Source organism: Malus sylvestris, chromosome 15, assembly GCF_916048215.2.
Source record: "Malus sylvestris chromosome 15, drMalSylv7.2, whole genome shotgun sequence".
NCBI lineage: Eukaryota > Viridiplantae > Streptophyta > Magnoliopsida > Rosales > Rosaceae > Malus > Malus sylvestris.
The window spans coordinates 19,179,498-19,207,381 of record NC_062274.1 but is presented as its reverse complement, the minus strand read 5'-3'; the positions used below and the strand labels follow the sequence as shown (position 1 = coordinate 19,207,381).

Genomic DNA, 27,884 nt, shown 5'->3' with positions numbered 1-27,884 from the left:
TAGGCATATTACAAATCGAAGTGTTAGACAGAGGAACATAGGGGCACTGGTGTACAGCTACTATTCAATTTCCAGTTTCTCTGACCAAAAACGCTCAATCTTATATCCAAATCCAAACCCTTCTCGCAGGTCCGTTGCTCTTCCAGTTTAACCACTTGGGTTTCTCCAATTCCGTCACTTTCCTGAGAAAGTTCAATTTTTGAAGCGAAAGAAAGCATTTTCCTGGAAAACCCAGTGTTGCAGAATACTGATGTAACCAGTTCCTTATTTTCTCTTTCAATTTCGTCCGATGACGATCGTGAACATCTGCCGGGACTCGTCCTGTCGACCATTTGAACGATGCTCCCGTTTCCTTCCCTGCCTCTCCGATCCCGGTGAGTTTTTTTTTCCCTTCAAATTTTTATTCATTTAAAAAAAAAAGGGGAACAGAAAACAAAATCTGACTGTTTCTGTTCAGCTACATAGTTTTTTTAATCGCAATTGAGTCCAGGATTTTACTTTTTGTTGTTTTTAGAGAGCTTGACTTTTTGTTGATGCAAAAACATTGTGATTTTTATGTTTTGGGTACTTTGAATTTCAGCGCGGAGGTCTGCTTTGGGATTGAAAGTTGCATTGGTGATGCTACATCTGATATACGCCGGCGTGATTTTTCTTTTTGATGGAGGCTTGATAGAGAAAACTAGGAAAGAACCATGGTATGCTAATGTTTTTATAGTTTTATTTAATCTATGTTTTAGTTGCATCACATTTGTGGCGATTAGCATATTCATGTGCAAATTTAGCTAATTTCCACAAATGAAAATTTAGCGCAAGTGTAACTGATGAGGCATTGCCTTTTGTTTAGCAATGCGTGCATTGTATTGGGGCTGAAACTTAGACAAGTTATTTATCACATTCTGTCTGAACTAGTGGTGAAACATATGGAACTTAAGTATCAATGATCTTTGATTTGGGTACGAATGACTAAGTCATCGTATGAAAGTGTTCTATTAGTGTTTTCTGTCTTACCACTAACCCTTCTCCTTACTTGTTTTTCTTTTCTGCCCTTTTCCAGGTGTACTGCTGTATATTTGACACTATTTGTTTTGACACTGATTCAATACTTTGTTACCTCTGGTTCTTCTCCGGGGTAAATGCCAATACACTTATGCTACCTTAAGATTGTACTTGTTTGAATATGAATAGTGAACGTTACACTTGTGTTCCAGTTTCATCTCATTGTTATTTCTCAAAAATTTGATACTTGTATTCCAATTTCAGCTCATTGACTTCTTGATTATTTGTGTTTATATTTTAGCTTTGTCCTCGATGCAATGAGGACTGTCAACGAATCCAATACGATATTCAGAAAAGCATCAGTAATCTCGAAGTAAGCGTTGCTTTCATTTATGTATTTCTGTTTTTCATATTGATAAAAATTATGGTCAGAGATCTTAAAACACAAAGTGAACTAATTCTTTGATGTCATCTTGCTGCAATGTTAAGCAAAGACAGCCTGCTCCAAGCAAAACTGGTAGCGTGGTTGTGACAATGGAAGGGAGTCAGTTGGGAAGAAGTCTTCTAGGAAATAATGCAACATCTTGGGCCAAACTTGTGATGGACTTGTATCCACCTGGAACATCTGTTAGGTATGCAATTATTCATAAGTTGTCAGAGCAGTTTCACTTTTATTGTACATTGCAAAGTGATGATTTGGTGTTTGCACGTTATTCTGTGCATTTCATCTTAATTGTGTTTGTTTGAACATAAAATAGGTAGGGGAAACAGAGTTTAAATTTGTTTCGATGCAACCATTTCCTTTCAAATACAATATTGAATGAAATAGTTAAGTATAAGAGCGAGATAAGTTCTCATATTTCACAAATATATTTGCTAACTGCTTCCTTTTGATTATTGCAGAAGTTTGACATGCTCGTACTGTAATGTTGAGCAGGTAGTACCATCTCAGTTTTACGTATTCATCTTGTCTGATACTTTTGTTTGTTTACATTATTTCTCTTGCCAACATCTTTTGAGTATGGAACAAAACTTTATAAAGGATGGAATATTCACAAAGATATACAGAGAAAATGTCTATCTTAGGAAATAGAAGACCAATAATTAAAGATTCTCGTATTGTACCTGTTTGTGTACGTTCAGTGTTATTACAAGAGTGATTGAGTAATTAGTTATAGTTAAACAGCTCGGCATGGACAAGGGTCTTAAAAAAGTTTATCTGATTTAGAATTACGACCTTGGACAAATGAATTTCCTCCAGAAGAGTCACTAGAGCATTCGAAAAAGTATGGTTGCTGTTGAACAAGATTCTAGCTGCAATCCTCTAGATGTTCACACCCCCTATTTTTCAGGTTATGCATCAAGATTGTTATTTGTTAGTGTATAAAATTGCCCATGTGTTAATTTACTGGAAAACGAATCTATTATCTGTTTGTTGCCGTTACTCAACTTTTTATTTACCTATAATGTAAATTTGGATTATATATTTTGCTTTTGACTTATGTGCAGCCACCGAGATCAAAGCACTGCCATGATTGTGACAAATGTGTTCTTCAGTTCGATCATCATTGTGTTTGGCTTGGAACATGCATTGGTGTGGGTAACCATTGTAAATTTTGGTGAGTGATTTTGTACTAGCTTAAATTTTGTTACTGTGTTTTGCGTTCTTATATTTTATCTGTCGCCAACAGACAGAAAATATTCCATGTTCAGTTTGTGGTGTGAATGAGTACCAGTTGAATTTAGAATTGCACTTATTTTGTTATTTCAGTATCGTCTCTATTTTTCTCCAACGTATGCTTATTGGATTATCGGCTTTTCGAAAATTGTCATTTATTGGGATAGGCAATCAGTGCATTTATATACTGCACATAAAACTTTTATATATACATTTCATACGTAAAAGCCCTGATCACCACCTTCACATATTTCTATTCTATTTTATGGTTGAACTATTCTTTTTGTCAATGGTACAAAACATTCCTAAGATTGTAATCTTATTTAGTTTTGAGTCTTGTCTGATCATTTCTAAAATTGTTGTTTAACAGGATAGGCAATTGGTTCACTGAATAATGCACGTAAAACTTTTAGTTTCATTTCCACACTTAAAATTCCTGATCAAGAACTTTTATGTCTTTTGGTCTAATGTTGTAGGTGGTACATTTGCGAAGAGACAGCACTGTGCCTTTGGACTGTCATCCTGTACATCACATACCTGAAGGCTAATATATCAGTCGCTTGGTATGGTATCTTTTCTGAGGTCCTTATTTCGTGGGAATGATTTAGGTTATACCCTTGTCATTGTGGTAGTACTGTCTAAGTGTTTGGTGCTCTATGAATCCATGGAGAAATAGATTAAGTTAAAACTAAAAACAGAATTGAAAAGTCATTTCTTATGGTCCTTGTGGTTTTCATTATGAAGTTTTATTTGCCCATTAAGGGTTTTCTTTACTGTGTAATTGGTATCCATTAAATTTGGATTCTGAATGTTTAATTGTCAGGTGGAAGGATGCAATTGTGATATTGCTGTTGGTTACTTTGTCAATTTCCATGACCTTTCTGCTGCTCCTCCTGATATTTCATAGGTAAAGTTTTATATTTGGCATCAGCTTTGGGTTTCTTAGATGCAAGACATTTCCTCCTATGCTATGACACCATGTTTTTATTTTCAATTTGCCATTTTGGTAGAATTACCTAATTTTAATGCTTTCACAGAACTTTTGCCATTTGTTTGTGTTATGATGCTGGCAGTAGTCGTGTTATAGTATAATATATTTAAAGAATTGGATGTCTGTTTTTTTCTCTCTCTTTCTGCTCCCCCATCCCGGCTTCGTTCTCTCTAACTGAGCACTATCACTACATAAGTCATTTACCTCAAAAGCATAACTGAAATGTATCAGTAGAACATTAATTTTCTTTTTCTTTTGCTGCAGTTATCTAGTTCTGACCAATCAGACTACCTATGAGCTTGTAAGACGAAGGCGCATCCCATATTTAAGGTTAGTTCATTTCTTTTCTTTTCTACTATATAATATTATTTGCTGTAAATAACTAAAATCGTCATCGTATGTTAAAAATATCTAGTGTCATTATATATACTTTAATACTGATTCAGTAAAAAAAAAATATGTGACATAAATATGGTTAGATGTGTTTATTATAGCTATTTGTTATAGCTATTTGTGGTTAACATGCCATGATCAACTTGTGTGATGAAAGAAAAAGAGTATAATAGTATTAGTATATGTACACGGTGTTTACGGAATCCTAACTAGCGTTGTGTTCCAAATTGTTCTATAATGGTAAGGGGTTTGCAATGACCACCAAGGAATTTAGGCTAAATTAGTTAGAAATGTGCTAGAAAATATTAGAGGGAGAGATTTGAGATGACTATATACAATGCATTGAGAGGGATTCGCAAATGATTACTTGAAAGATTGATTTGTAAATCCTTTGTTTATGTCTTTGTAAATATATAATGATCATGTAGTGCATTTCAAATCCCTCTATCTGATGTTTGTTGTTCATTTCTAATTCATTTAGGCTAAATCCCTTGCTAATGCAAATCCATTGTCAAACATAGTAGAATTGTTATTTGCATATACTAGGCTATGAATATTGTGTTGAGATGTGAATTAAAATAGTTAACCGTTATGCTCTTAGATTCTCAGTTCTTTTTACTTTGTTTTGATCGACAGAGGAGTACCCGAGAGGGTATATCCCTTCAGTAAAGGAGCATGCAGAAATTTATACGAGTTTTGCTGTGTTCGAAGCAGCAAATACAGACCGGAATCATTACCGACAGCGCAGCAACTTGAAGAAAAGTCTAGACCTTACACTTGTTGTGACGTTGTAACCTGTCGTTGTTGCTGACATTGTGAGCTTTGTATCATTAATTTGCCATATTTTTCCCCTCAAAATTTACAGGGGGAACTATCCGGGTGCATATCTGCGCCCGTAGATGGATAAGGCGGAACTGGTTCAAGGTCTATAGTTTGTACTTTATTTTAGGCTCGATCTTTAGGCTTGTTATAAAAAAAAAGGTTTTTGATCACATTGTTTTTGCAGGATATAAAATTCCGAATTATTTGTGCCAGTTTTATATACATAGCTGAACTCTTCCCATAAATTACCAAATTCACTCTCCTAGAACAGCTCTGCAAGTATTTCACATCGTTCAAATGTGGTTCAAAAGTTTATCTAATGAGAATTGAGTTGCACTTGGTGCATTATATTTACTGATCCTATCTCTCGCGGTATGTGTTAGTGGAATATATGGATAGAAGTGATGAAGGGGCATCGTGAAGATTATTGCTCTTTACATGTTAGGATTAATTCTCCTTGATGTAGAATGAGAACCGTAGAGATCATTGTTTGGCTCTTTACGTGTAACGTGTAGAGATTAAATTTTACGTATATGAAAAAAATATTTAGACACATGAATTGTTCTGTAAAAGAGGAGTCGAGTATTTTCCTTTGGTAAATACGGCTGCATGATGCATGAATATAGTTTGTAATTGTGTGTCTGCGTCCACACTGGTTGAACCATCCGTCAAGGTTCATCACAAGTCACAAGAGTAGGCTGGAAAATTTTCCCGAAAATCCCAAACCAAACAAAAAAAATCTTGATTTATATTGAAAAATTACCAAACCGATAATACCGAAATTTTAGGGATCCATACCGAACCAATTCCGAACTTTTCGGTATGGGAATCGGAATTACATATTCAATACTTCGGAAATTCCGAACCAAACCGAAAAAAAAATGTATATATATATATTTTCTTTTTTTATTTTGGTGACATGCATGTTGAATGTTGAATTTATGTAGTTTGATAGTAGATTATATTAGAAATAGAAGTATGAAATTAAGTAGTTTGGAACTTTAGAACGTCAATTTGACTTTATATGAATGAATTGGTATTTCAAATGGTATGAAATTTCAAAAGGAAAACTAATGAAAAAGGCTTGAAAACTTTGAGTTTTAACGATAAGAACAAAATAAAGGGTAAAGTAAATAGTATCAGAATTGACTTTTTAATGTAAAAATATGGTTTTTCGTTAAAGTGAACAGTATCGGAAGTTTTTCGTTAAAGTTCTCAATTTCAAATTAGTAAAAAGTAAAAAACCTAAATTTCAATTGATATAAAATTAGGCAACAAAAATTTAGGCCAAAAACCCAAATTTTAGCCCACAACCCAAAAATCTCAAATTTCAATCTAAAAACCCAAAAGCCCAAAACTCAAAATCCAGTCCCAATCCATCCTGAAATACCGAAATTTCGGTTTGAGATTGGTCTTCAAATTCCTATCCCGAAATTTTTTTATTTGGAATTTGGGATCCCATTTTTTATTTGAGATCCCATACCGGACCACCCCTAGCATTGACTTTGAGTTTGAGCAACCTTCTGAGGCTAATAAGCTCAGTTGAATAAATGTTGGTTCAAGACTTCTAACCTCTTAAAATTGGATGGTTTTAATAGAATATTTTATGGGAAGTGTTATTGGCACTCCACAAAAATTTCATTCTATACTCCTCACAAATGTATTTTTCTTTCCAAATATAGAAAGTTTGGAGGATAGAATGAGATTTTTGGAGTGCCAATAACAATTCCCTATTTTATACTGATTTGCAGTTAAGAAGGAACAACTTTATATATATATATATATATATATATATATATATATATATATATAAATAAACAACTAAGCAGTGTTCTTGAGTAATAAAACTGGCATGGTCCACATTAGACAACTTTAGTTACAATTAGGCTCTCCCACCTAACTAATTAACTTAGTGTGATCTGATTTTATAATTAGAGTGGCAACCTAGAGGGAGGACAGTCCATGGTAGATGGAATTTTCACTCTCCTTTGAATTTTCTGAATTAAAAAATGAATTAGCGTGAGAGAGAGAGAGAGAGAGAGAGAGAGAGAGGGGAGAGAGAGAAATCCAATCTTGCGAATTTTACTTCAGTAATATTACACACCCCTAAAGATTCTACAATGTCAATTACAACATTTCCATGAAAGAAAACAGAGATTATATATAAATTGAATTATCTTTCCCATGAAATTCAGCAGCAAACTACAACTGTGAATAATTTTTTTTTCTTTCACAAAGAACAGTAAAACAAATTAATAAGTGTAAATCCAACCTTTTGTTTTCCTCTCCACAAAACCTCCCTTCAAATCCTCCCCTGAAATCCTCCTTTTGTTAGTGAGGCTTGAAGAATTTGACTTGAATCCCAGTTTGAATCACAACATAGAGTCCAGCTGCCATCAAAACCAAACTCAAAGCCATCCCCAAAATCCCAAGAGACCAATTTAGCCACCACATAGGACTATACTTCTTAGGTTTGTTAATCTTGATCCACATGAAACATGGGTACGCTAAAGTCACAGGCAGTGCTATCCCTCCAACCAAACCGGCCACACTTCCCAAAAATGGAATTGCCACCGCGACGAAGAAGACTCCGAACCCAAACATTGCCCTAGCAATGCACCTCAGCCACCATGGAAGTGGAGCTTTCTTTCTGCTTGTGTATTGGGACTCCATGTGGTCAAACATTGGCATGCCATAGATTTGGAATGAGCACAGTGCATTTATCACCACAAACAAGCTTATGAGCGCTAGGACGGATTGTGACACATCTCTTGAATGGAACTGGAACACAGCTGGAAGCATTCCTCCATTTGCTGGTATCTGTCGAAAAAAAGAGCAAAACAAAATATTAAAATCTTTGAGTTAAGTGTATAGTTCATGTTTAAACATTCGTTAATTATGATCAAGACAGAAATTCTCTATGCAGAATGTCTGGGAAAAAAAATATATACGTCTGCATGTCTGTTCTTTGATAAAGAACAAACAAGACGTCTTGTGCAGGAAAGAACTGAAGATGAGGATTAGGGTGCTTACCAAGTGACCATAAGCCCAGTAGCCTCCAATTGCAAGGGGAAACAAGCATGCAGCAATGATTGCATAGGACACCTTCACTCCTCTCCACATTGGCACATGTGAGGGATGTTTCTCACTAGAAGGCATGGTGGCCTGCAACACAAAAACATTGAATTCAGAAAGCTAAGTAAGTCTATGGTTGAATAATTCCATGTTAGATTTAACTACCTAGGTGATGGGGATGTTCATGATAAGTGAACGGTTGAGGACCCCCGCACTTTTATTTAAATTTTTCTTTTTAATTTGACGTACATATGATGATGTTAGAGATATCATCTACTTAAATTATATTTTGTAGACTACATGTTGTGACGGTTAATTTTTGGATTCATTCCTTAAATCATTAAACGAGAAATTCAACCATCAATTGTCTCATCATGTTATCTGCAAAAATATGATCTAAAACATACTCTCTCAGTATTGTTTATGTTTTAAAACCAAAAAGAATCTTTAAAGATAAGCTTTTATAAAATATAAATAAATAAACAAATAAGCATGAATTTGCACAATTTTAATTTATGTAAAGCTAAAGTTTCATGATTGGTCATGGTTGGTTTTAATTAAATATTCAACTGGGAAAACTAAGCTATTCCAATTGCTAGATTAGTTGTACTGTATCTGCATGTGTCTTGGCATTCTCAAAAAAAAAAAAATGACAGTTGGATTCTTATTCATTTGAAGATGCTCAAGTTGGTCAAAATTGTCACTTTGTATGTGTAAAAGCAATATGAGAAGTCTCAATTCTGTTAGATTTATTGTTAGGAAATTGCTTGGCCTCAAAGAAAAAGTGCGCATTTAATAATTCACCTAGTTAGGCATCAATTTCTGACTTCAAAAACCCTGAAAAAAATATATATTGACCAATTTTGCAGGTTCTCACTGGCCAAAGCATTGGGAGTCGAAAGAACTAACTCAAATTAATCTGTAAAATTATTTAAATTAAAATTTAATAATTAATTAAGACGAAAATTATCAATTACCTGAATCTCAAGGATGAGATTGTGACCTCTGAAGGCGAAAGCAATGATCCCAAGGGCATTGAGCACACTAAACACCCTCTCCACATTAGTCGCAGATTCAATGGGATCATATGAAACTCCAGGAAGCCTGCCTTCTGATACAGAAATCACCCAAATCGCTGTACAGTACCCAACTGCAGTGAGAGCTCCGATAAGTGAAACTCCAGCTATGGAGTTCAAGTTTGGCAGCAGAGATAGCAGCACAGCAGCACATGTGAACACCAAGTACCATTCAACTGTTGTCAATGGCTTAGAGCTGCATGCGGCTCCACATAAAGTTTGGAAGAAGAGCTTGGAAGTGCCTCCACCAATCACTATCAAGGCGACGCAGGTGCCTCCAGATAGGTACATGATCGGAAACATCCCTAGCCAATTTGCTATTCTGTCACCTGCAACATTTTGTATACATAATCAGTCACTCTAATGGTGCAGAAAGTTGAGTTAGAAAAAGTTGATGGACTTGGGTTGTAATATTATGAAGTTTGATTGGAATCGTACCATAGGTGAGACTAAAGAGCTGTATGTATCTGCTGTAACGTACTCCAGTTTCTACATTCTCGTGGAGATGAACCAGTATCCATAGGGTGTAACTTTGCCATATGAATGCTAGAGTCAAACAGATTATACCCCAAGCCCTGCAATCAATCACAAAAGAGGAGAAAAACCCATAAAACTATCATAAGCCATAACTTAAAATTTTTGTAGCTCTGAAAAATTAAAATAGTCTAACATGTTACGTTGCCATACTTTCAATCTGAGTCATGGTGAAATTACAGTCCAGACTGACAGTCTGGCAACATCAAAAGTTTGCAAAACGAGTACTAGTTCCGGGTTTAATTTGGAGGGTCTTACCAGCCAAGAATTGTGAAAGCAACAGGAAGCACCAAAGCTTGAATACCAATCCCAGAACAAAGTGTGTGGAAGGCAGCATAGTACTTGTTCCCATTTCTAGACTCAGTGATGGGAAGCCAAGCATCCTCAGGATCAAGCCTAGTCATCTTCAAAGCCTTCCTGACAGGGCTACCAATGGGAGTGATGAACCTTGGAGTCAAAGACATCCTTGGAGTCCTTATTCCGGCTGGGGTTCTAGAGCCCTTGGGGGTCTTACTGGCAGGCACAACAGCTCCTCCCGCTGCTGGTTGATCTGAGGCTCCATCGAGAAGCGGTGACCTAGACAAAGACGGTGAGTTGTACTGCAAAGGCGGGCAAGACACCGCAGGCTGTGGAGCTACCGGAGGTTTTGGAGCCCCACCAGCCGGCCTCGGTGTTATGGGAGCTGAGCTAATCTCTTTTGCTTCTACACTCATTTTTTATATTTTGGTTGTGTTCTCCTATATTGTTCTTGCTCCTTGCACTCTCTTTATCTCCCTCTGTGGCTTGGAGAGAAAACACAGAGAGCAGAATACATATAGGGGAGGGGAATAATTCAAATAGTAAAAGACGGAAGTGGCAAGGTACAAGGAAAGAGCTGGTGGGCCTTGTTTGTGAAACTGCTTTGGAGTCGATAGTCTTTGATTCGTTTTGGACAACTTTGTATGACCATGAGAGAGAGAGAGAGAGAGAGAGAGAGAGAGAGAGATTGCATTAGTTGGAAAGTAATTAAAGCAATTGTTTGACGGGCAATATTGACTGCTTATTTTTCTTGTTTTATGCATTTAAATTGTTTTGGCATATATAATATATAACGTACGATTTGGAGCTCCATTGTTAAGGTTACTTGAGCATGGGGTATGACTTGGTCAACGTATTACCCCTAAGGCCATCTCCAACCGATGATTGGTCAGAGGGCTAAAACCTAAGGCCATCTCCAACTGATGGTTGGTCAGGTGGCTCGTTTTAGCCCTCTGGTCCTTCAAGATCCTCCAAGATATTAATATTTTAATGAACAGTACATGACCATATTTGCCTCCGTCTCCAATCGAGGGCCAGAGGGCCATAAGGTCAAACATAATTTATTATTTAAAAACTACAACTTAAAATAAAATTAAACAAATTTTGTGAAATAGAAGTTATAGGAAAAATGGAATTTAAAAAAAATATGAAACACATTTTGTAAAATAAAAGTTATAGGAAAAAATAGAAGTTATATGAAAATTTTTGTAAATAAAAAATAATAATAAAACTGTAAAAAAAAAAAAAATCAAATGCAACGGCTACTAGCCGTTGCATTTGAAATTTTTCTTAAGAAATCATGTCGGTTATAACCAACATGAATACATTCATATTATTTAGTATAAATGTATTACTGTCGATTATAACTGACAGTAATACATTTATATTAAGTAATATAATGTATTCATGCCGGCTATAACCGATAGAAATAACAAAACATTAAAAAAAAAATGGCCAGCCCCGGGCTGGCTGCATGCAGCCAGCCCTCCAGCCATTTCCGATTCCGTGGGGCCCTCCCAGATTCCAGAGCCTTCTGGCCTAGCCCTCGGTTGGAGACAGTTTTCGGGCTATTTTCGGCTCTCTGGCCCTCTGGACCCTTCGATTGGAGATGGCCTAAGGAAATAGTGGGAAAGAGGCCAAAACGGCTATTATTATTTTAATTTGTAACTTAGGGTTTTTTATTAGGAGTTTATATTAGCATGTGGATATTTTGAAAATATAAGACTTCGAAAAACAGAAAGGAAATGCAAGTTGCTTTCAATGATGAACACAATGGTCAATATAAGCGTTCTTTTGGAATTGGAATTGGACTTTCTTAGACCCCAAAGCATGAAGGTGACGAAAAACAAAGTCTCCTGCTGGTGACTTTGTTGGCTGAATGAGCCATCAGCGATGAAGGGAAAGAGATAAATTGGATTTTTTTAGTAGAGCGACTCAAATGAAAATGGCCTCTAATGTTATTTTAACATGCTATGATGATGCATGCCAACATACATTTGGCATTATTTACTCCAAAACGCAACGTGCATGATTGTTTTTATATTCTTATTGACATACATGAACCTTATGCAGATTAAATTGTCATGATTGATAAGACATGTTTGGTTAATAGAAATGGGAGAAGGAATGAATTAGAGAACTTAGAAATAGGGGAGCTACGGAAATAGAATCGGATCACTAGCTATAGCCCCTCTAGTTGATCTGATTCTTAATGTTTAGGTATAGGATTACGGAAAATTAAAGGATAACTCACACTTTTCTGATTCCATATATGTTAGTAAACATAAGGGAAGATTAAGTAGTGAAATAGTCTTTCGTAATTAATGCAAGGAACTTTATGAATAAAAATTCTTCCAATCTCTATTCCCGTAAGTAAACATGAGACCAATCTTACTAGAAACAATAATAAACAGGTGAGGTCAAAATTGAAAATTCTCACAAAAGAATCAATTTCTAGGTTAGGGATTTGAGATTTAGTAGATTGCACAAAATTTTCAGTTTTTTGGAAGAACGTAGTGTTTATATCATAATAAAAATGACTATTTTTCTTGCTATTAATATGTCAAAATCACGTAACGAGAGAGTTAAAAAGAAGATATGCTGAACTACATGATATAATTTCTTTTTTACATGTTATTATGTGGTGATTTCATTAGAAATCCAATAGCATCTTATCCAAAAATAATTGTTTAATAACAAGACAAATCACTCCTTGTCTCTTAGTAGGCATACAAATGGATCGCATTCTCTAGTCAGATTGTATCTAGTCAGTCTATTCTCTGGCTCAATTAGTTAATACTTGAGATTATATAGTTTTCAGTTTTCACTCCTTCAGAACTTTACTTCATCCTATAATCCTAGACGAGGATGTGTTGTTTTTGACCTACGTGACTTGTTGACCAATCAAAACCGTTTAGGACCAGACAACATATTAACCATCTCAAAGAGCAACTCAACAATTATGTGACACAATTGTTCAGGTTTACAAAGATGAGTACCTCCACGAATTAGATCAAGAAGATTTGAATTGGCTCCTTCTCAAAGTTGAAGACCGTGGGTTTCCGGGCATGATAGGGTCATTAGACTGCATGCATTGGGATTGGAAGAATTGTCCCACCGGATGGCAATGAGGCTTTAGCGGAAGGTTGAGAAAGCCAACTGTTGTGTTAGAGGCGGTTGCCTCATATGACACATGGATCTGGCATGCTTTCTTTGGAGTCACTGGATCCAAAAATGACATTATAGTTCTTGGGCGTACACCCCTCTTCAATAACTTGACGGAAGGTAAAGCACCTCAACTTGACTACTACATCAATAATTGTCAATACAATATGGGGTATTACTTGGCAGATGACATCTACCCAAAGTGGGCGACACTTGTCTAAGCAATTCCAAACTCTAGAAATGATGCAGAAAAATTGTTTACCTTACACCAAGAGGCATATCGGAAAGATGCTGAGAGAGCTTTCGGTATACTACAAGCACAATGGAAGATCATTAGCGAACCGGCAAGAGGGTGGAGTTGATAGAATTTGGACTCCATCATGATGTCTTACATCATATTACACAATATGATAGTGGATGATGAGCGAGATGGGTATATTGATAGAGAGTCTAATGACGACCAAGAAGATCCAAATAAGTCAAGAAGGGCTCGTGCAAAAATATATGATGGGGCTAATTTGCCTTTCAATCCAAGAACTGGTAGTATCTTTATAAATGAGTACATGAGGTGCTATAGAATGATACGTTCTCGTGCCACAAACAAGTACCTACAACAGGATCTTGTTGCACATCTTTGGGCCAAAAGAAGCATAGAGTAGGCGTTTAATATTTATGTTGTTAAATGTTTTTAAAAATATTGTTTAAGTTTCATGTTGTTAAATGTTTTTTTTATGTTGTATAATTTGTATGTTGTTTAATGTTATTTAATGTTGTTTCATGTTACTTAATTTAATTTAATGTTGTATATTGGCTTAGGAAGTTATAGGAAAAAAAATATAATTTAAAAAAAAATATAAAACATTTTTGTGAAATAGAAGTTATAGGAAAAAAATAGAATTTAAAATAAAATGAAACAAATTTTGTGAAATATAAGTTATAGGAAAAAATGGAATTTAAAAAAAAATATGAAACAAATTTTGTAAAATAAAAGTTATAGGTAAAAAATAGAATTAAAAAAAATATGAAAAATAGAAGTTATAGGAAAATTTTTGTAAATAAAAAATAATAATAAAACTTAAAAAAAAAAATTTCAAATGCAACGGCTAGCTGATGTCAACTGACCGTTGCATTTGAATTTTAGCTTAAGGATTCCTGTCGATTATAATCGACATGAATAATGATTTTTCTGGCCAGCCTTCCAGCCCTTTCAGATTCTGTGGGGTCCTCTCAGATTTCATGAGCCCTTTGACCTAGCCTTCGATTGGAGACAATTTTCGGGTAATTTTTGACCCTCTGGACCTTTCAGGCCATCTCCAACCGATGGCTAGCCAGAGGGCTCGTTTTAGCCCTCTGGCCCTCTAAGATTCTCCAAGATATTAATATTTTAATGAACAATACATGACCATATTTGCCTCCGTCTCCAACCGAGGGCCAGATGGCTCGTTTTAGCCAATTCACAAAAAATCGTCTCTAACCGAGGGCAAAAGGGTCAGAGGGCCAAACATAATTTATTATTTAAAAACTACAACTTAAATTCAAATCCAACGGCTAAGTGACGTCAGCTAGTCATTGTATTTGAATTTTTTTTTGCTATAAATAGGGTGGATATTGGGATATAATTCACACAACTTTGAATTTGAATTCAATCTATTTAAATTCAATCTCTTTCAATTCAAGTTTGCAATGAATTCCAACTTTGGATCCTCTTCAGATTCCAACTGGGGGTCCTCATCCAATTCCAAAAAAGAAGCAAAATGGGTGCAAATGAGACGAGAAGATGAAGAGTCTGATGAAGAAGTTCAAGTAAGGCGCTACAAACAAAACATAGTAGCAGCCGTGGTTGCGACCATGGTGTGTCAGCCAACTGAGGAACAACCTCAACAGGGTGGCTTTATTGCTGGTTGCTCTTACAAACCACGAAACAGAGCGATGATGCATGCCAATTTGATGAACAACTACTTCGACCCTAACTCAGTGTACACAGAACATGATTTCAAACGTTGCTTCCGGATGAGGTGTCATGTCTTCGAGCGTTTACTTTGTGATGTCCAGCAGGTCAATCCGTACTTTTGACAGAAGCGGGACAGAGCAGACCGCCCTAGTTTCTCACCTTATCAGAAGGTTACTGTTGCACTCCGAATGATGGCCTATGGCTCCCCAGCTGATTCGATGGATGAAACCCATGGTATGTCTGAGTCTACATGCCTTGATACTCTTAAAGAATTTTGTGACACAATTGTTCAGCTTTACAAAGATGAGTTCCTCCGCGAGCCAAATCAAGAAGATCTGAATCGGCTTTTTTGCAAAGCTGAAGACCATGGGTTTCCGGGCATGATAAGGTCATTAGATTGTATGCATTGGGATTGGAAGAACTGTCCAACCGGATGACAATGAGGTTTTAGAGGAAGATCGAGAAAGCCAACTGTTGTGTTAGAGGCGGTTGCCTTATATGACACATGGATCTGGCATGCTTTCTTTGGAGTCTCTGGATCCCAAAATGACATTACAGTTCTTGGGCGTTCACCCCTTTTCAATAACTTGATGGAAGGTAAAACACCTCAACTTGACTACTACATCAATGGCCGTCAATACAATATGGGGTATTACTTGGCAGATGACATCTACCCAAAGTGGGCAACACTTGTCCAAGCAATTCCAAACCCTAAGAATGACGCGGAAAAGTTGTTTACCTTACACCAATAGGCATATCGGAAAGATGTTGAGAGAGCTTTTGGTATTCTACAAACACGGTGGAAGATCATCAGCCAACCGGCAAGAGGGTGGAGTTGAGAAAATTTGGACTCCATCATGATGTCTTGCATTATATTACATAATATGATAGTGGAGGATGAGCGAGATGGGTATATTGATGGAGAGTCCGATGACGACCAAGAAGATCCAAATAGGTCAAGAAGGGCTCGTGCAAAAGTATATGATGAGCCTAATTTGCCTTTCAATCCAAGAACTGGTAGTATCTTTATAGATGAGTACATGAGGCGCTATAGAATGATACGTTCTCATGCCACAAACAAGTACCTACAACAAGATCTTGTTGCACATCTTTGGGCCCAAAGAAGCATGGAGTAGGTATTTATGTTTTATGTTTTTAAATGTTTTTAAAAATGTTGTTTAAGTTTCATGTTGTATAATTTTTATGTTGGTTAATGTTATTTAATGTTGTTTCATATTGTTTAATGTTGTTTCGTGTTACGTAATTTAATTTAATGTTGTATAATGGCTTAGGAAGTTATAAGAAAAAAATAGAATTTAAAAAAAATATGAAACAAATTTTGTGAAATAGAAGTTATAGGAAAAAAATGGAATTTAAAAAAAATATGAAACAAATTTTGTGAAATAGAAGTTATAGGGAAAAAAATGGAATTTAAAAAAAAAAAAGAAATAAATTTTGTGAAATATAAGTTATAGGAAAAAATAGAAGTTATATGAAAAATTTTGTAAATAAAAAATAATAATAAAACTGTAAAAAAAAAAAAAAACAAATGCAACGGCTTGCATTTGAATTTTTTCTTAAGAAATCATGTCGGTTATAACTGACATAAATACATGCTATTATTTAGTATAAATGTATTATTGTCGGTTTAAAAAAAAAAAAACCAACCCTCAAGCCTTTCAGCCTTCTCTGATTCCGTGGGGGCCTCCCAGATTCTAGAGCCCTTTGGCCTAGCCCTCGGTTGGAGATGGTTTTCGGGCTATTTTCGGCCTTCTGGACCCTTCGGTTGGAGATGGCCTTACCCCCAGGGAAATAGTGGGAAATATGTTGTTGACCCTAAAAACTACCAAGCCTACGTGGCGCGCAGGCCGAGTAATTAGTAAGTTAACTACATCATTCGGTTGTATGCGGGGCATGCCAACTCGTCGGCCGAGCTCGGTCGAGGAGTAAAATTTGTTGATGTTGCGTTGGGTGCGCTACTGACTTCTAAATCTCGCCACTGCGGCCGAGGAATGAACACTCTCGGCCTTTAGGTTCTAGAGCCTGAAGACAAGGCTGCTAGTTCTGCGAAGTTCAATATCAAATTCGGCTTTCAATGTGCCGAATGTAATAACTTGTAACACCTCACTTCGCCGAAAAGGCTAATAAGATGACCTCTGCCAATAAGGATTTGAAAATCCTTCTCGACCGAGACTTGGATAGATAACCAATCGACCCCATCGCAGTGCTGTTTATCCAAACTTAAGGTGCTTCACGGTCGGCTGATTCTACGGTAACAATGTTGTTTATCCAAACTAAAGATGTTCGCCGGTTGCCTTCACAGTGTTGTTTATCCAAATTGAAGGTGTGTCGGCGAAAAGAGAAAAGAAAAAAAAATCTCAAGGTTGTTTGAGAGAATTTGCGCAGGGCAGTTGTGTGTTGAATTGGAGGTCCTTTCCATGTTGCTAATACCCCGATACTTATAATGCCAGTAGGCTTCAGTGCTTGTTGCTTGTCGTGAGTATCCTGCGTGCAGAAGTAATATTCCTAAGAATATTAGATCATCCCTCATGTAGGCGCTCCCACTTTTTTGGGATGTGATAATGCATGAAATCCCATCGACTTGGATTTTTAAACATATGATAATGCAGCTCCAGTGGATATAATGCATGTAATTGCATCAAAACCAATCAACGCCTACCATTATTTGCAGGCAATCCAAACTAATGGTCCAATCCAAGTGCCATGCATAATAATAGTGAATTATCATGCCGTTACCTAATCCAAACAGATTTGATGCTATCCTGATGCCAGTCATTACCATGCACGACTCTTCACTTGCGGCTTCTCCTGATGTGGTATATCCCAAGCAGACCCGCATAAAGAGATAAAGAAGTCCTCATTCAACTCTTTCTCCACGCATGCACTAATCTTTCTGCCAATTAATATCCATTTGCCAACCCAAAAACCATGCATTATGATAAAATCCAAACTGAGCCTTATCTTTGATCTTTTGATCCGATAGCATTTCAATCTTTTGGACTCCTTAATTATCTCTGCACTTCAGAAATAATTTTCAAAAATTCCTCATATAACATCATGATTATTAAAATCATAATAATATCTAGACAAATTATTAATCAATCATCTCAATCTTCTTTCAATCCAACGGCTTAGAATTTTACTCATTCTACGGCCTCAATGGCTCGGGCCGATAGTGTAAAATCGGGTCCAAACAAAGGCCAAAACGGCTATTATTATTTTAATTTGTGGAGAACTTAGGGTTTTTTTATTAGGAGTTTATATTAGCATGTGGATATTTTGAAAATATAATACTTTGAAAAAGAAAGGAAATGCAAGTTGCTTTCAAAGATGAACACAGTGGTCAATATTAGCGTTCTTTTGGAATTGGAATTGGACTTTCTTAGACCCCAAAACATGAAGGTGACGAAAAACAAAGTCTCCTGCTGGTGACTTTCTTGGCTGAATGAGCCATCAGCGATGAAGGGAAAGAGATAATTGGATTTTTTTAGTAGAGCGACTCAAATGAAAATGGCCTCTAATGTTATTTTAACATGCTATGATGATGCATGCCAACATACATTGGGCATTATTTACTCCAACACGCAATGTGCATGATTGTTTTTATATTCTTATTGACATACATGAACCTTATGCAGATTAAATTGTCATGATTGATAAGACATGTTTGGTTAATAGAAATGGGAGAAGGAATGAATTAGAGAACTTAGAAATATGAGAGGTACGGAAATAGAATAGGATCACTAGCTATAGCCCCTCTAGTTGATCTGATTCTTAATGTTTAGGTATACGATTACGGAAAATTAAAGGATAACGCACACTTTTCTGATTCCATATATGTTAGTAAACGTAAGGGAAGATTAAGTAGTGAAATAGTCTTTCGTAATTAATGCAAGGAACTTTATGAATAAAATGCTTCCAATCTCTATTCCCGTAAGTAAACATGAGACCGATCTTACTAGAAACAATAATAAACAGGTGAGGTCAAAATTCTCACAAAAGAATCGATTTCCAGTTTAGGGATTTGAGATTTAGTAGATTGCGCAAAATTTTCAGTTTTTGGAAGAACGTAGTGTTTATATCATAGTAAAAATGACTATTTTTCTTGATATTAATATGTCAAAATCACGTAACGAAAGAGTTAAAAAGAAGATATGCTAAACTACATGATATAATTTCTCTTTTACATGTTATTATGTGGCGATTTCATTAGAAATCCAATAGCATCGTATCCAAAAATAATTGTTTAATAGCAAGACAAATCACTCCTTGTCTCTTAGTAGGCATTCAAATGGATCACATTCTCTAGTCAGATTGTATCTAGTCAGTCTATTCTCTGGCTCAATTAGTTCATCATTATTTGATCGTCATCTCGTGAATATTTCATGTTAAGGTCATTAAAGGTAAAGATGGCGGACGGAAACGATCCGACAGGGCCAACTAATAGAAATGGGCTATTTGAATAACTCTTTTCAGCCCAACATAAATGGGCTATAGGCCTAGTTAATATGCAGAGGTTTAACATAGGTGAACACAAATCCGCCCTTTAAAACGAAGCAACAACCGAAAACCCTAATCCTCACAGCACCCGTCTCTTTACCGCCGCGCCGTTTACCTGTTCTCCTGATCTTCTCTGCAACTACACCACTCGGCAGCCATGGGTGAGCTTAATGCATCTCTCTCCGCCCATTTTCCCACGCTTTAATATCTTTTTCACTTTTTTGTTTCCATTTTTTTATTATTAAAATATGTATTTTTCTTAATTTTTTCAGGAAAGGTGCACGGTTCTTTGGCTCGTGCCGGTAAGGTGAGAGGCCAAACACCCAAAGTGGCCAAGCAGGACAAGAAGAAGAAGCCCCGCGGCCGCGCCCACAAGCGCTTGCAATACAACCGCCGATTCGTGACCGCCGGTAACACCACCGTTTCCTGATTTTCCCATCCAATATTTTGCCGTTATTATCTATGTTATGGATCATATTCTCTGGGATTAAACCGTTTTAGTGAATTTTTTTAGATTATTTTTTGAAATGGGTAATTAAGAACTAATGTTTTATGAAAAACCCGTGTTCTGCATTTTTTGATTAAATCATTGTGCGTGTTGCGTGATTGTTGCAGTGGTTGGCTTCGGAAAGAAGAGGGGACCAAACTCGTCGGAGAAGTAGGGCAAAGATTCAAGCTTTGAAAGGATGACAAGTGCTTCGTAGATTACGAAAAATTAAAGGCTTTGTTTTTGTTTAATTGTCGCGCATTGTTCTTAAGACCTTAGTGTTGGTTTGTTACTTCATACAAAGATATTTTGCAAGTGTTGGATTATGTTGGTATTTTTTTAATCTAATTTGAATTAGCAGCAATGCGATTTTGTTTCTGGTTTCTTCTTTTACGTTTTTGTGTTGGTTTGGCTGGTTGATGATCCTCTTGTCTGATGCTTGATTTGATTTCCCGGGAAAATCATTTTTAGAAAGCTAATTAATCGAGTTATATATCGTTTTTTAGTTTTAAATGAGAAATTGTGCAAAATTATCATTTTTATTTTTAATTGTTGAGAAATGATAAGTTTTTCTGGATGTTGTTGATGTGTGACATATATATATATATATATATATATATCGTTAATATTTGTTCACTTTAACAATTAGAATTAGAATTTTAATTAGCCTATTTTTCCAATATTTTTGTAGTTAAAAAAATTTGGCTAAAGGATGCATTCTTGAGAGGGATTCGCCATGAAAAATAGAGTGCAAGATTCATACAATCGATTAAAAAATGGCTAAATACTTTTTTTTGTCAAACTAATATTTGTTAGAAATTGACTAAAATGATTATAAATCAAGTTCCAATTGCTCCAACAGGATTCTCTTTGGATTCTGGAAATTCGTAAATTGTGTCCGTTCATTGTACATCGTGTGATCAGTTTTTATCAACTACGGTTTGTATTTAATTTTAAATAAAAATAAATATTTAAAATAATTTATGACTGCATTTATGGATTTCCAAGATTATCAAAAAAATGATTCGGCGAGGATCCGGATTTCAGTTGCTTAACTAATCAACATCAAATATCGTTGACATAGAGAATCTAAAATCGACAACGTATCAAAATTGATAATTTTAACAATTGAGATTTGAAAATTTGCCAATTTCTCAAAAACCTTTGGCATCTGCGATTTGGCTACTTTCCTAAGTACAGGGGATAAATGAAAATAATAATAAATGACTGAATAGGGGCAAACGTACAAAATTTCTGCCATGTGCTTTATTTAGTATTAAAATGATGGAATGACAAGCATCCACCAGATGTATCGATTATACAAGCAAAGCCTAAACTGGTGCAGAAGCAATCTAGACGATACGTTTTCGATTTGAAGGACGTATTGCATACGAATTATACAAGCAACCCAAAAATAATGCAGAAGCAATCTGATTCAAGCACTAGGATGACTTCCGATACTTGAGGGCGTCAAAGCGAGCGGCAAGTGCGTCATAATCTGGTAACTTTGGATGAACTCGAGGAACTGAGTCCTGCCTTGCAGCTGAAGGTACTTGTGGTGGAGGACGCTCAGGTGCTTGATGAAAGCCGCGGGGAGGTGACTCCATTTCAACTTCTTCATCACAGTCCGATTCATCAAACTTAATATCTGAATGTACTGATGGGGCATTATTGTAGCTGTACCTCCTGTAGATGAATTGCTTCTCATTTCCATGGCTATGCATCGCCTCCTCATCTCTTGAAGAGTGAGACCTATCAACTCCAGGAGCTTTAGATTGGTGATCGCTATTCTGAGAGCCAACTGATGGAGAATCTGGCGTAAAGAAGCCAGTGGAATTGCCAGAAGGGGTTCCAAATCCATTATTGACCATATTCTGAGACCCGAATGATGGAGAATCTGGCATAAAGCGGCCAGTGGAATTTCCTGAAGGGGTTCCGAATCCAGTATTGACGCTCGAAGATGATTGAGCTGCTTGATTGGAGTCTTTGTTGGCCAAATATGCAGCAACTTGTGCAGCAGCCATTGCCTCACTGGCGGATTTTGCAGCTGCTTCAGCAGCTGATGCTGAGTCTACAAATTGCATATGTCCTCTTTCACCACCACTACTTGTTCTGCGTTCTCCACCACCACTTGTTCTTTGTTCTCCACCACCACTTGTTCTTCGTTGTACACCACCACTTGTCCTGCGTGAAGAACTAAAAGAAAGTACGATAAAGTAAATGGATAATCGAAGTATGGTCATACCTTAAATTAAGATGAGATAAAAGGAATAGCCAAGCTACCTAGTGTCTGGCTTATTAGTCTCAACAGATTGAGGCGGCACACTCTGCACAGGCATGCTGGTAGCACTAACAAAATTGCGTGGTCCTTGCTGTTAAAATAACAGTAAATAGAAATATTAAATCAGAAAATTTCTTGCATATAACGTGAGAAAGGAAATGACTGGTTACTAAACAAAAATCACAAAATGGAAAAGCTATTGAATATAATTTGAGTTTGTGTGTGTGTGTGTGTGAGAGAGAGAGAGAGGAACGCACTATAAGCTCTTCTGGAGGCTTGAGAAGCTCCTGTTCAGATTCTGATGTATCCCATTCAACCTGGTATTCCTTGGCTATCTCCTTCAGGAGTTTCAACTTTACTTCGCCCGTAGGGGTTCTAACAGAGAGCTTGTCAATCAGCTGTGTGAGAAACAAACGCACTCAGCTACCATAGAAACTAAAATAGGAACTGTAAGTAGAAAAGTGATACAGTATATCCAATAACAATAAAGAAATACATGACAGGGAGACCATGCTTACCATGCGATTCACACCACAGCTGGGACGCACATCAACAGCCGCAGATACAAAATCTTTACCATACTTTTTCTCAAAAATATTCCTTAGTGCGATCAGTTCAGGAATCTCAGAGCACCTGGGGGAGGCAAAGATTAAACTTGCAATCCCTTCTTTGAGATCAGGCGGACACTCCCTGTAACAAATCCAAGAAACATTGGGATTAAGATACTATTCCACAGCTGTGAAATGCAACAAAGATAATACAATATTGTCACCTTTGCTTTGCGATGATAGAAAGCCTAGAGACCACTAATTCACAGAAGAGCTCAATGAACTCATTGGCAGCCAAAACGTTCTGTTCTCTGATCACATGTTCAACCTACAAAACAAAGAATTCGTTAGTAATTAGGGAAAGCCTATTTCGTTAACCATGTTGCAAAACCGCAAACCTAACTGCATAGCCACATGCCTGATCATAAGTTTGAGTCTATAACAAACTGAAGCAGAAGTTTGGGTACTATCGTATGCTTGAGTCAATAAAACATCCAAGGAAACAAAAAATTCAGGAAATTGTAATAACTTGCCTGGGAAATCCATTCACACAATTGTTAACAAAATTCATGAGACATTAACATGTAGACCTATGACAAGTGAATTGGTCTGTTTTTCATACAACCCGAGTCACTAACATGCTTTTAGACTTTTAATCCCTTTCTCCCCTCCCCATTTATTTATAAAGACCAGAACACATGAACTTTAGATTAATATGTTAAATAAATGACTAATAAAAATGATAAGTACCCGGATTCGAGCAGTGGCATCTTGACCAGATTGTAGGAGCAAGGCGATGTCACGCCTCATCTGCTTCACCACCACCTGCCTCTTGTTCCTCAGCAGCTTTATTCTAGCCACCGCCATCTTCGCTTGCATTTTGCTGTTTCACCATTCATTCCATTGATCACCATTAGCAAAACAATGAGCAAGAACAATCATTGAGCAAAAAACCAATCCCCCCACCCTATTAAATTGTCAAAGAATGCACGACATTTAACAAAAGTTTCAACTTGACACAATCTGGGTCTCAATAACTCCCACTACCCACATATTGGTAGGCAACCAAACAGAGGGACTGACTCCGAGCCTATTAAATTGCCAACAAAGAGCAAACATGGGTACAAATATATCAACTTTAACAACTTTTCAGTATCTGGGTCTCAAGTCTCAATTACTCTTACAATCCAAATTTTCTACACATCCAAACAGAGGGACTAATTCCCACCTGTTAAATTCCTGAGATAATGCAACCATTAAACAAAGATTTCAACTTTAACAATTTTTAACTTTCAGAGTCTCAATAATTCCTACTACCCAAATTTTCTAGGCAACCAAACAGAATGACTAACTCCCACCCTGCTTTGCCGATATAATGCAACATTGACCAAATATTTCAACTCTAATAACTTTTCAATATCTGGGTCTCTATAATTCCCGCTTCCCACATATTCTAGGCAACCAATCAGAGGGACTAAGACTAACTGCCACCCTATCAACTTGCCGAGATAATGCAAACATTGAACAAATTTTTCAACTTTTGACAATCTGGGGTCTCAATTCCTATTTTCCAAGATTTATAGGGACCAAACAGTGCAAATAGCTAAAGTAGAGAAACCCAGAAAGGGGAAAGGCAGAGAGAGAGAGAGAAGAATGTACCATTTGGAGGAGTTGAATCCCCATCGGAAGAGAGAGCGGCTGAGCTTCACCAGCTTCCTGGTGTGGGTGGTGGCTACGGTGGCGACAGTCATGGTCACAGAGAGAGCGGGTTGGGTTTTTGCTGTGTTTTTAATGCGGAGTGTAATGGAACGGTCGCCTGAATTGGCATGGGAAAGCTATGGAATTATACTTCGGATCCTCTGTGGGGCCCACTGAATAACCGACCTATGTGTTGTAATTATAAATGGGGCCTGTAAAAGGAGAATATAGCCGTTGTGAGTTGACACGTGTGAGAAGAATCCAATGACAAAGTCGGTATGAAGATTTCTTAAGCTGTAAAATCCAGCCAAACCATTTCTAATTCTAACTTTTTCACAATATTTTCTAATAAAAATTCAGTGTTTTTTTTAGTACATCCATATATATTTTATACTAAGAGGAATTGGGAGTTTGGCTACACCAGATTTTTTTAAATTTTTTATTTTTTATTTTTGCTAAAGGGATATTGTAGAAATAAATTAATTCAAGTCTACGTCACACCATAAAAAGACCGAAAAGTCCATGTACATAATTTGAAACGGATTATCAAATCAGAACTATTATCTATAATTTGGTTACATGATATATTGAAACCAAATCTGATTAGCCATGAACAAACGTAATAAATTGGTGAATTCGAATTGGAATCGGATTAAAATCAACTCATCAACGAGTATAAGCATGTAATTAGGTTTTCACTTGCAAATACCTCAAAGAATTTTCTAGCACTAGATTTACAACTAATAACTAGGATAATATAGGAAACTTTATTTAGATTTCAAAGAGGTTTACAATTCTCAAACAGAACGACGTAGACTTAATTTAGAGGTTCCTCAAACCAAATAGTATTAAAATCAGTTTTAAAAAAAATATATACATACACACACACATTTAGCTACAAGTAAAGTAGAGTTCACATTTCGACAAAAATGAAGAAGAATATACGTAGATCCTTTAAAATTCGGATGCTGCTACTGGGATTATATGGTACAATAAATGGAAACTAATCGATGTGTGATCTTAACAAGAAAGCATGTTTAGGAGAGAGACTCTAGTGCGGATCAAGAGCCTAAACAAGCACTCCAAACCATTTTCAATGCCTTCAATGCTTGAATCCAAGACCTCCAACCTTCTTTGTGCAGATTGAGTCTTCTGATCATCCTCAAAACCTTCACCTGAATTATTGACAAGCATGTTGCTAATTGCAATATCTACATTTTCCAGCTCGTTCATGCTTTTGTGTTGGTTGTTGTCACAAACCAACACCCCTTTGTGCAACAAAATCGAAACCAATGACCATCTGCTAGGCCTTGGCTTCAGAATTGGAGTGGAAAGGAATGAAGACAGGAAGTGAAAAATGGAACTGGTGATCAAACTTGCCTCTCTCAGGACTCTCACCACCGCGGCGAGATGGTTGTCTATATCCAAAGGAAATGCTTCATATTTTTGATCCATTTGCTTCAACGATGCCATAAACTGCACAATTTCCTTCTTCATCTTTTTTCTTATGCGAACATATGAACTCACATTGTCTTCGATGCTCGAATCTCCCACCTTTCTTCTCCGAAGCGTGGATTGAAGATCTCTAACGCTTTCCTTCATCGTCAAAATGGAATCCCTTGTGTTGCCACAAACATCCAAGTACGTGACAGAACCGTCCAACAGCTCTTCAACCCATTTCTCTTTCTGGTGAAGGGCTAGAGCCTGTTGTGTCAATGGCAATTGAAGAAGTTCCTCAATGCAAAAGTATAACTCTTTGAGCCCACCTAGCGCTTTGCATATTGAATCCGCCTTCGACGACGCCGGCGACGATGAAGATGTCAATGCTGCCTCCAAAGCCTTGAGCTTGTTCAGCTCTTCCTCGGTTCTGAGTGTGCTTGGATGTGACCTAACCGGCATACTAATCGATCGAACATTGTAAAGCTTTGAAGGTTTGGTAGAGAATGAAGCCATTGTTGCTCTTTTCATCATATAAAAAGGTTGAAACTTGAGAGAAATTGTAAGAACTTATAGGAATTGGTTCAAGAAGTTGTGCTGTATGATTCAGAGTTCGAAGTCACAGATTTATACCCAAGTACAAATTTGAAAGATGGAAGGGGGACCAGAAGCATCTTTTGGGTCCTTAGGTCAAAGTGATCAACATGTGGAGGCCGATGGGCCATTGTTCCATTCCATGGCGTGAGTTTTGTTGTCACGTCTTGCCCCAAATATAAACTTAATATTTGTCCAATTTAATATCAGCTTAAAGTTGTTTTTTTGGGTAGGGTGTTATCTGAAATTAGTTCTTTTTGTTTTTCTTGAAAGATAGATTCATTTGACCTTTCCTTTCCTTTCATGCACCGCCGGCATGAGAAATTCTTATAAGCAGGGATTGAATTAAAGAGATTTTTTGAATGGGGATATTAAACCAAAAATTTATTAAGCGAAATGAAATAATATCCACAACACTTTTTTTTTATGCATGCATTTGTTTATTTTTATCCATTGGTTTTTTTATTTCTTTTAATTTATTCAATGCAATATATAACTAGAAATGCACAAGAAAGTGTAAAGAATGAAGACGGCATCCTTTTTTTTTTCATTTTTTTTTCAGACCAATATGAGTGGGGGCATCCACCCCCAGTGAATATAAGGTGGCAGTGTTCTTGCTTGTAAGTATTAATATATGAGTTTTTGTGTTGTAATAGTTGTGGACAACGTAACATTATGTAATCGTGTTATTAAAAACTAATTGACCGGCACGGCTAAATTTTAGTTTCTCAATATATAATCAAGTGACTTAAATTTATAGGAATTCGGTGGCGAGTATTTAAAAGAATGGAGCATTCCAAAGTTCTTTGGATAGGAGAGCCTTTGAATGTTGAACATCGAGAAATCCATATATCCAACAAGATCATGAAACCATTTTTTTATTAGTTTTGGAATTTGGTTGGAAATGTGGGGGGTTTAAACAAAAATTCAAAGCAAAAATTATATTCATAAGTACATGGGTTGCACGAGTGTGATGTCTTTGCCATGTTCCCTTGAAGGCTTGCAACTTTCTAAATGCAATTAAACCTACCTCAGTCTAGTACTTGATTAAGTAGTTCATTGTGGTCATGCTCGACCACAGACCTTTACTTAAATTTTCTGAGTAGTGGGATTGTTGTTTTCTTTGTTCTTTTACTCATATTTCTTCTTACTTTGGCCTTAAAAGAAGGAAATGATTCTTTCTTGGTAACTTTTTGTCACATCTTTAACTTTAGGCCAATTTTTTCTTCGTCTTTGCTGACAGGTAAAAAGACTTTGTCAAGGTACTTCTTGATTAATGTGTTTGAATTAGAAATATTTTGGCCCCTTATTTGAAAGTTTCATAAATTTTGGGACGGAAT

At 36.5% G+C, this 27,884-nt stretch overlaps 5 protein-coding genes across 6 annotated transcripts; 2 read left to right on the top strand and 3 right to left on the bottom strand.

The window, feature by feature from the left end:
- Positions 1-5,092, top strand: LOC126605900 (protein S-acyltransferase 10-like). 2 transcript variants are annotated; one of them, XM_050273347.1, is made up of 11 exons: positions 1-374; positions 581-695; positions 1,055-1,129; positions 1,298-1,369; positions 1,491-1,628; positions 1,900-1,933; positions 2,506-2,615; positions 3,151-3,237; positions 3,498-3,581; positions 3,930-3,995; positions 4,695-5,092. In XM_050273347.1, exons 1-11 carry the CDS (start codon positions 290-292, stop codon positions 4,867-4,869), a joined length of 1,041 nt encoding a protein of 346 aa, XP_050129304.1. In that variant the 5' UTR covers positions 1-289; the 3' UTR covers positions 4,870-5,092. The 2 variants fall into 2 exon arrangements, with proteins under 2 accessions (XP_050129304.1, XP_050129305.1); XM_050273348.1 differs by having other exon boundaries at positions 342-374; positions 1,486-1,628.
- Positions 5,093-6,942: 1,850 nt separating this feature from the next.
- Positions 6,943-10,406, bottom strand: LOC126605562 (lysine histidine transporter-like 8). Its single transcript, XM_050272972.1, has 5 exons — positions 9,824-10,406; positions 9,470-9,606; positions 8,933-9,360; positions 7,914-8,045; positions 6,943-7,700 (listed from the first exon to the last, which is right to left on the bottom strand). The coding sequence occupies exons 1-5, from the start codon at positions 10,276-10,278 to the stop codon at positions 7,212-7,214; spliced, it is 1,641 nt and encodes a 546-aa protein (XP_050128929.1). The 5' UTR covers positions 10,279-10,406; the 3' UTR covers positions 6,943-7,211.
- Positions 10,407-19,497: 9,091 nt separating this feature from the next.
- On the top strand, positions 19,498-20,350 carry LOC126601265 (40S ribosomal protein S30). Its single transcript, XM_050267949.1, has 3 exons — positions 19,498-19,660; positions 19,772-19,909; positions 20,115-20,350. Exons 1-3 carry the CDS (start codon positions 19,657-19,659, stop codon positions 20,159-20,161), a joined length of 189 nt encoding a protein of 62 aa, XP_050123906.1. The 5' UTR covers positions 19,498-19,656; the 3' UTR covers positions 20,162-20,350.
- Positions 20,351-21,230: 880 nt separating this feature from the next.
- On the bottom strand, positions 21,231-24,648 carry LOC126606039 (uncharacterized). The gene is made up of 7 exons (XM_050273505.1): positions 24,475-24,648; positions 23,566-23,698; positions 23,040-23,143; positions 22,786-22,957; positions 22,525-22,665; positions 22,270-22,358; positions 21,231-22,182 (listed from the first exon to the last, which is right to left on the bottom strand). The coding sequence occupies exons 1-7, from the start codon at positions 24,564-24,566 to the stop codon at positions 21,429-21,431; spliced, it is 1,485 nt and encodes a 494-aa protein (XP_050129462.1). The 5' UTR covers positions 24,567-24,648; the 3' UTR covers positions 21,231-21,428.
- A 686-nt stretch (positions 24,649-25,334) lies between these two features.
- LOC126604661 (uncharacterized) lies at positions 25,335-26,702 on the bottom strand. The gene has a single exon (XM_050271946.1). It carries the CDS (start codon positions 26,482-26,484, stop codon positions 25,534-25,536), a length of 951 nt encoding a protein of 316 aa, XP_050127903.1. The 5' UTR covers positions 26,485-26,702; the 3' UTR covers positions 25,335-25,533.
- Between the last annotated feature and the right edge of the window lie 1,182 nt (positions 26,703-27,884).

Bases quoted from the DNA above. Each gene is read 5' to 3' on its own strand.
- LOC126605900 (XM_050273347.1), top strand. From the start codon at position 290: ATGACGATCGTGAACATCTGCCGGGACTCGTCCTGTCGACCATTTGAA. The intron at 696-1,054 runs GTATGCTAATGT...GCCCTTTTCCAG, and splicing joins AAAACTAGGAAAGAACCATG to GTGTACTGCTGTATATTTGA. The intron at 1,629-1,899 runs GTATGCAATTAT...TGATTATTGCAG, and splicing joins CCACCTGGAACATCTGTTAG to AAGTTTGACATGCTCGTACT.
- LOC126601265 (XM_050267949.1), top strand. The intron at 19,910-20,114 runs GTAACACCACCG...TGATTGTTGCAG, and splicing joins CCGCCGATTCGTGACCGCCG to TGGTTGGCTTCGGAAAGAAG.
- LOC126606039 (XM_050273505.1), bottom strand. From the start codon at position 24,566: ATGACTGTCGCCACCGTAGCCACCACCCACACCAGGAAGCTGGTGAAG. The intron at 23,144-23,565 runs GTACTTATCATT...TTTGTTTTGTAG, and splicing joins ATGCCACTGCTCGAATCCGG to GTTGAACATGTGATCAGAGA. The intron at 22,359-22,524 runs GTGCGTTCCTCT...TTATTTTAACAG, and splicing joins AGCCTCCAGAAGAGCTTATA to CAAGGACCACGCAATTTTGT.
- LOC126605562 (XM_050272972.1), bottom strand. From the start codon at position 10,278: ATGAGTGTAGAAGCAAAAGAGATTAGCTCAGCTCCCATAACACCGAGG. The intron at 9,607-9,823 runs GTAAGACCCTCC...GATTGATTGCAG, and splicing joins GCTTTCACAATTCTTGGCTG to GGCTTGGGGTATAATCTGTT. The intron at 7,701-7,913 runs GTAAGCACCCTA...TTTTTTCGACAG, and splicing joins ACTGGGCTTATGGTCACTTG to ATACCAGCAAATGGAGGAAT.
- LOC126604661 (XM_050271946.1), bottom strand. From the start codon at position 26,484: ATGATGAAAAGAGCAACAATGGCTTCATTCTCTACCAAACCTTCAAAG.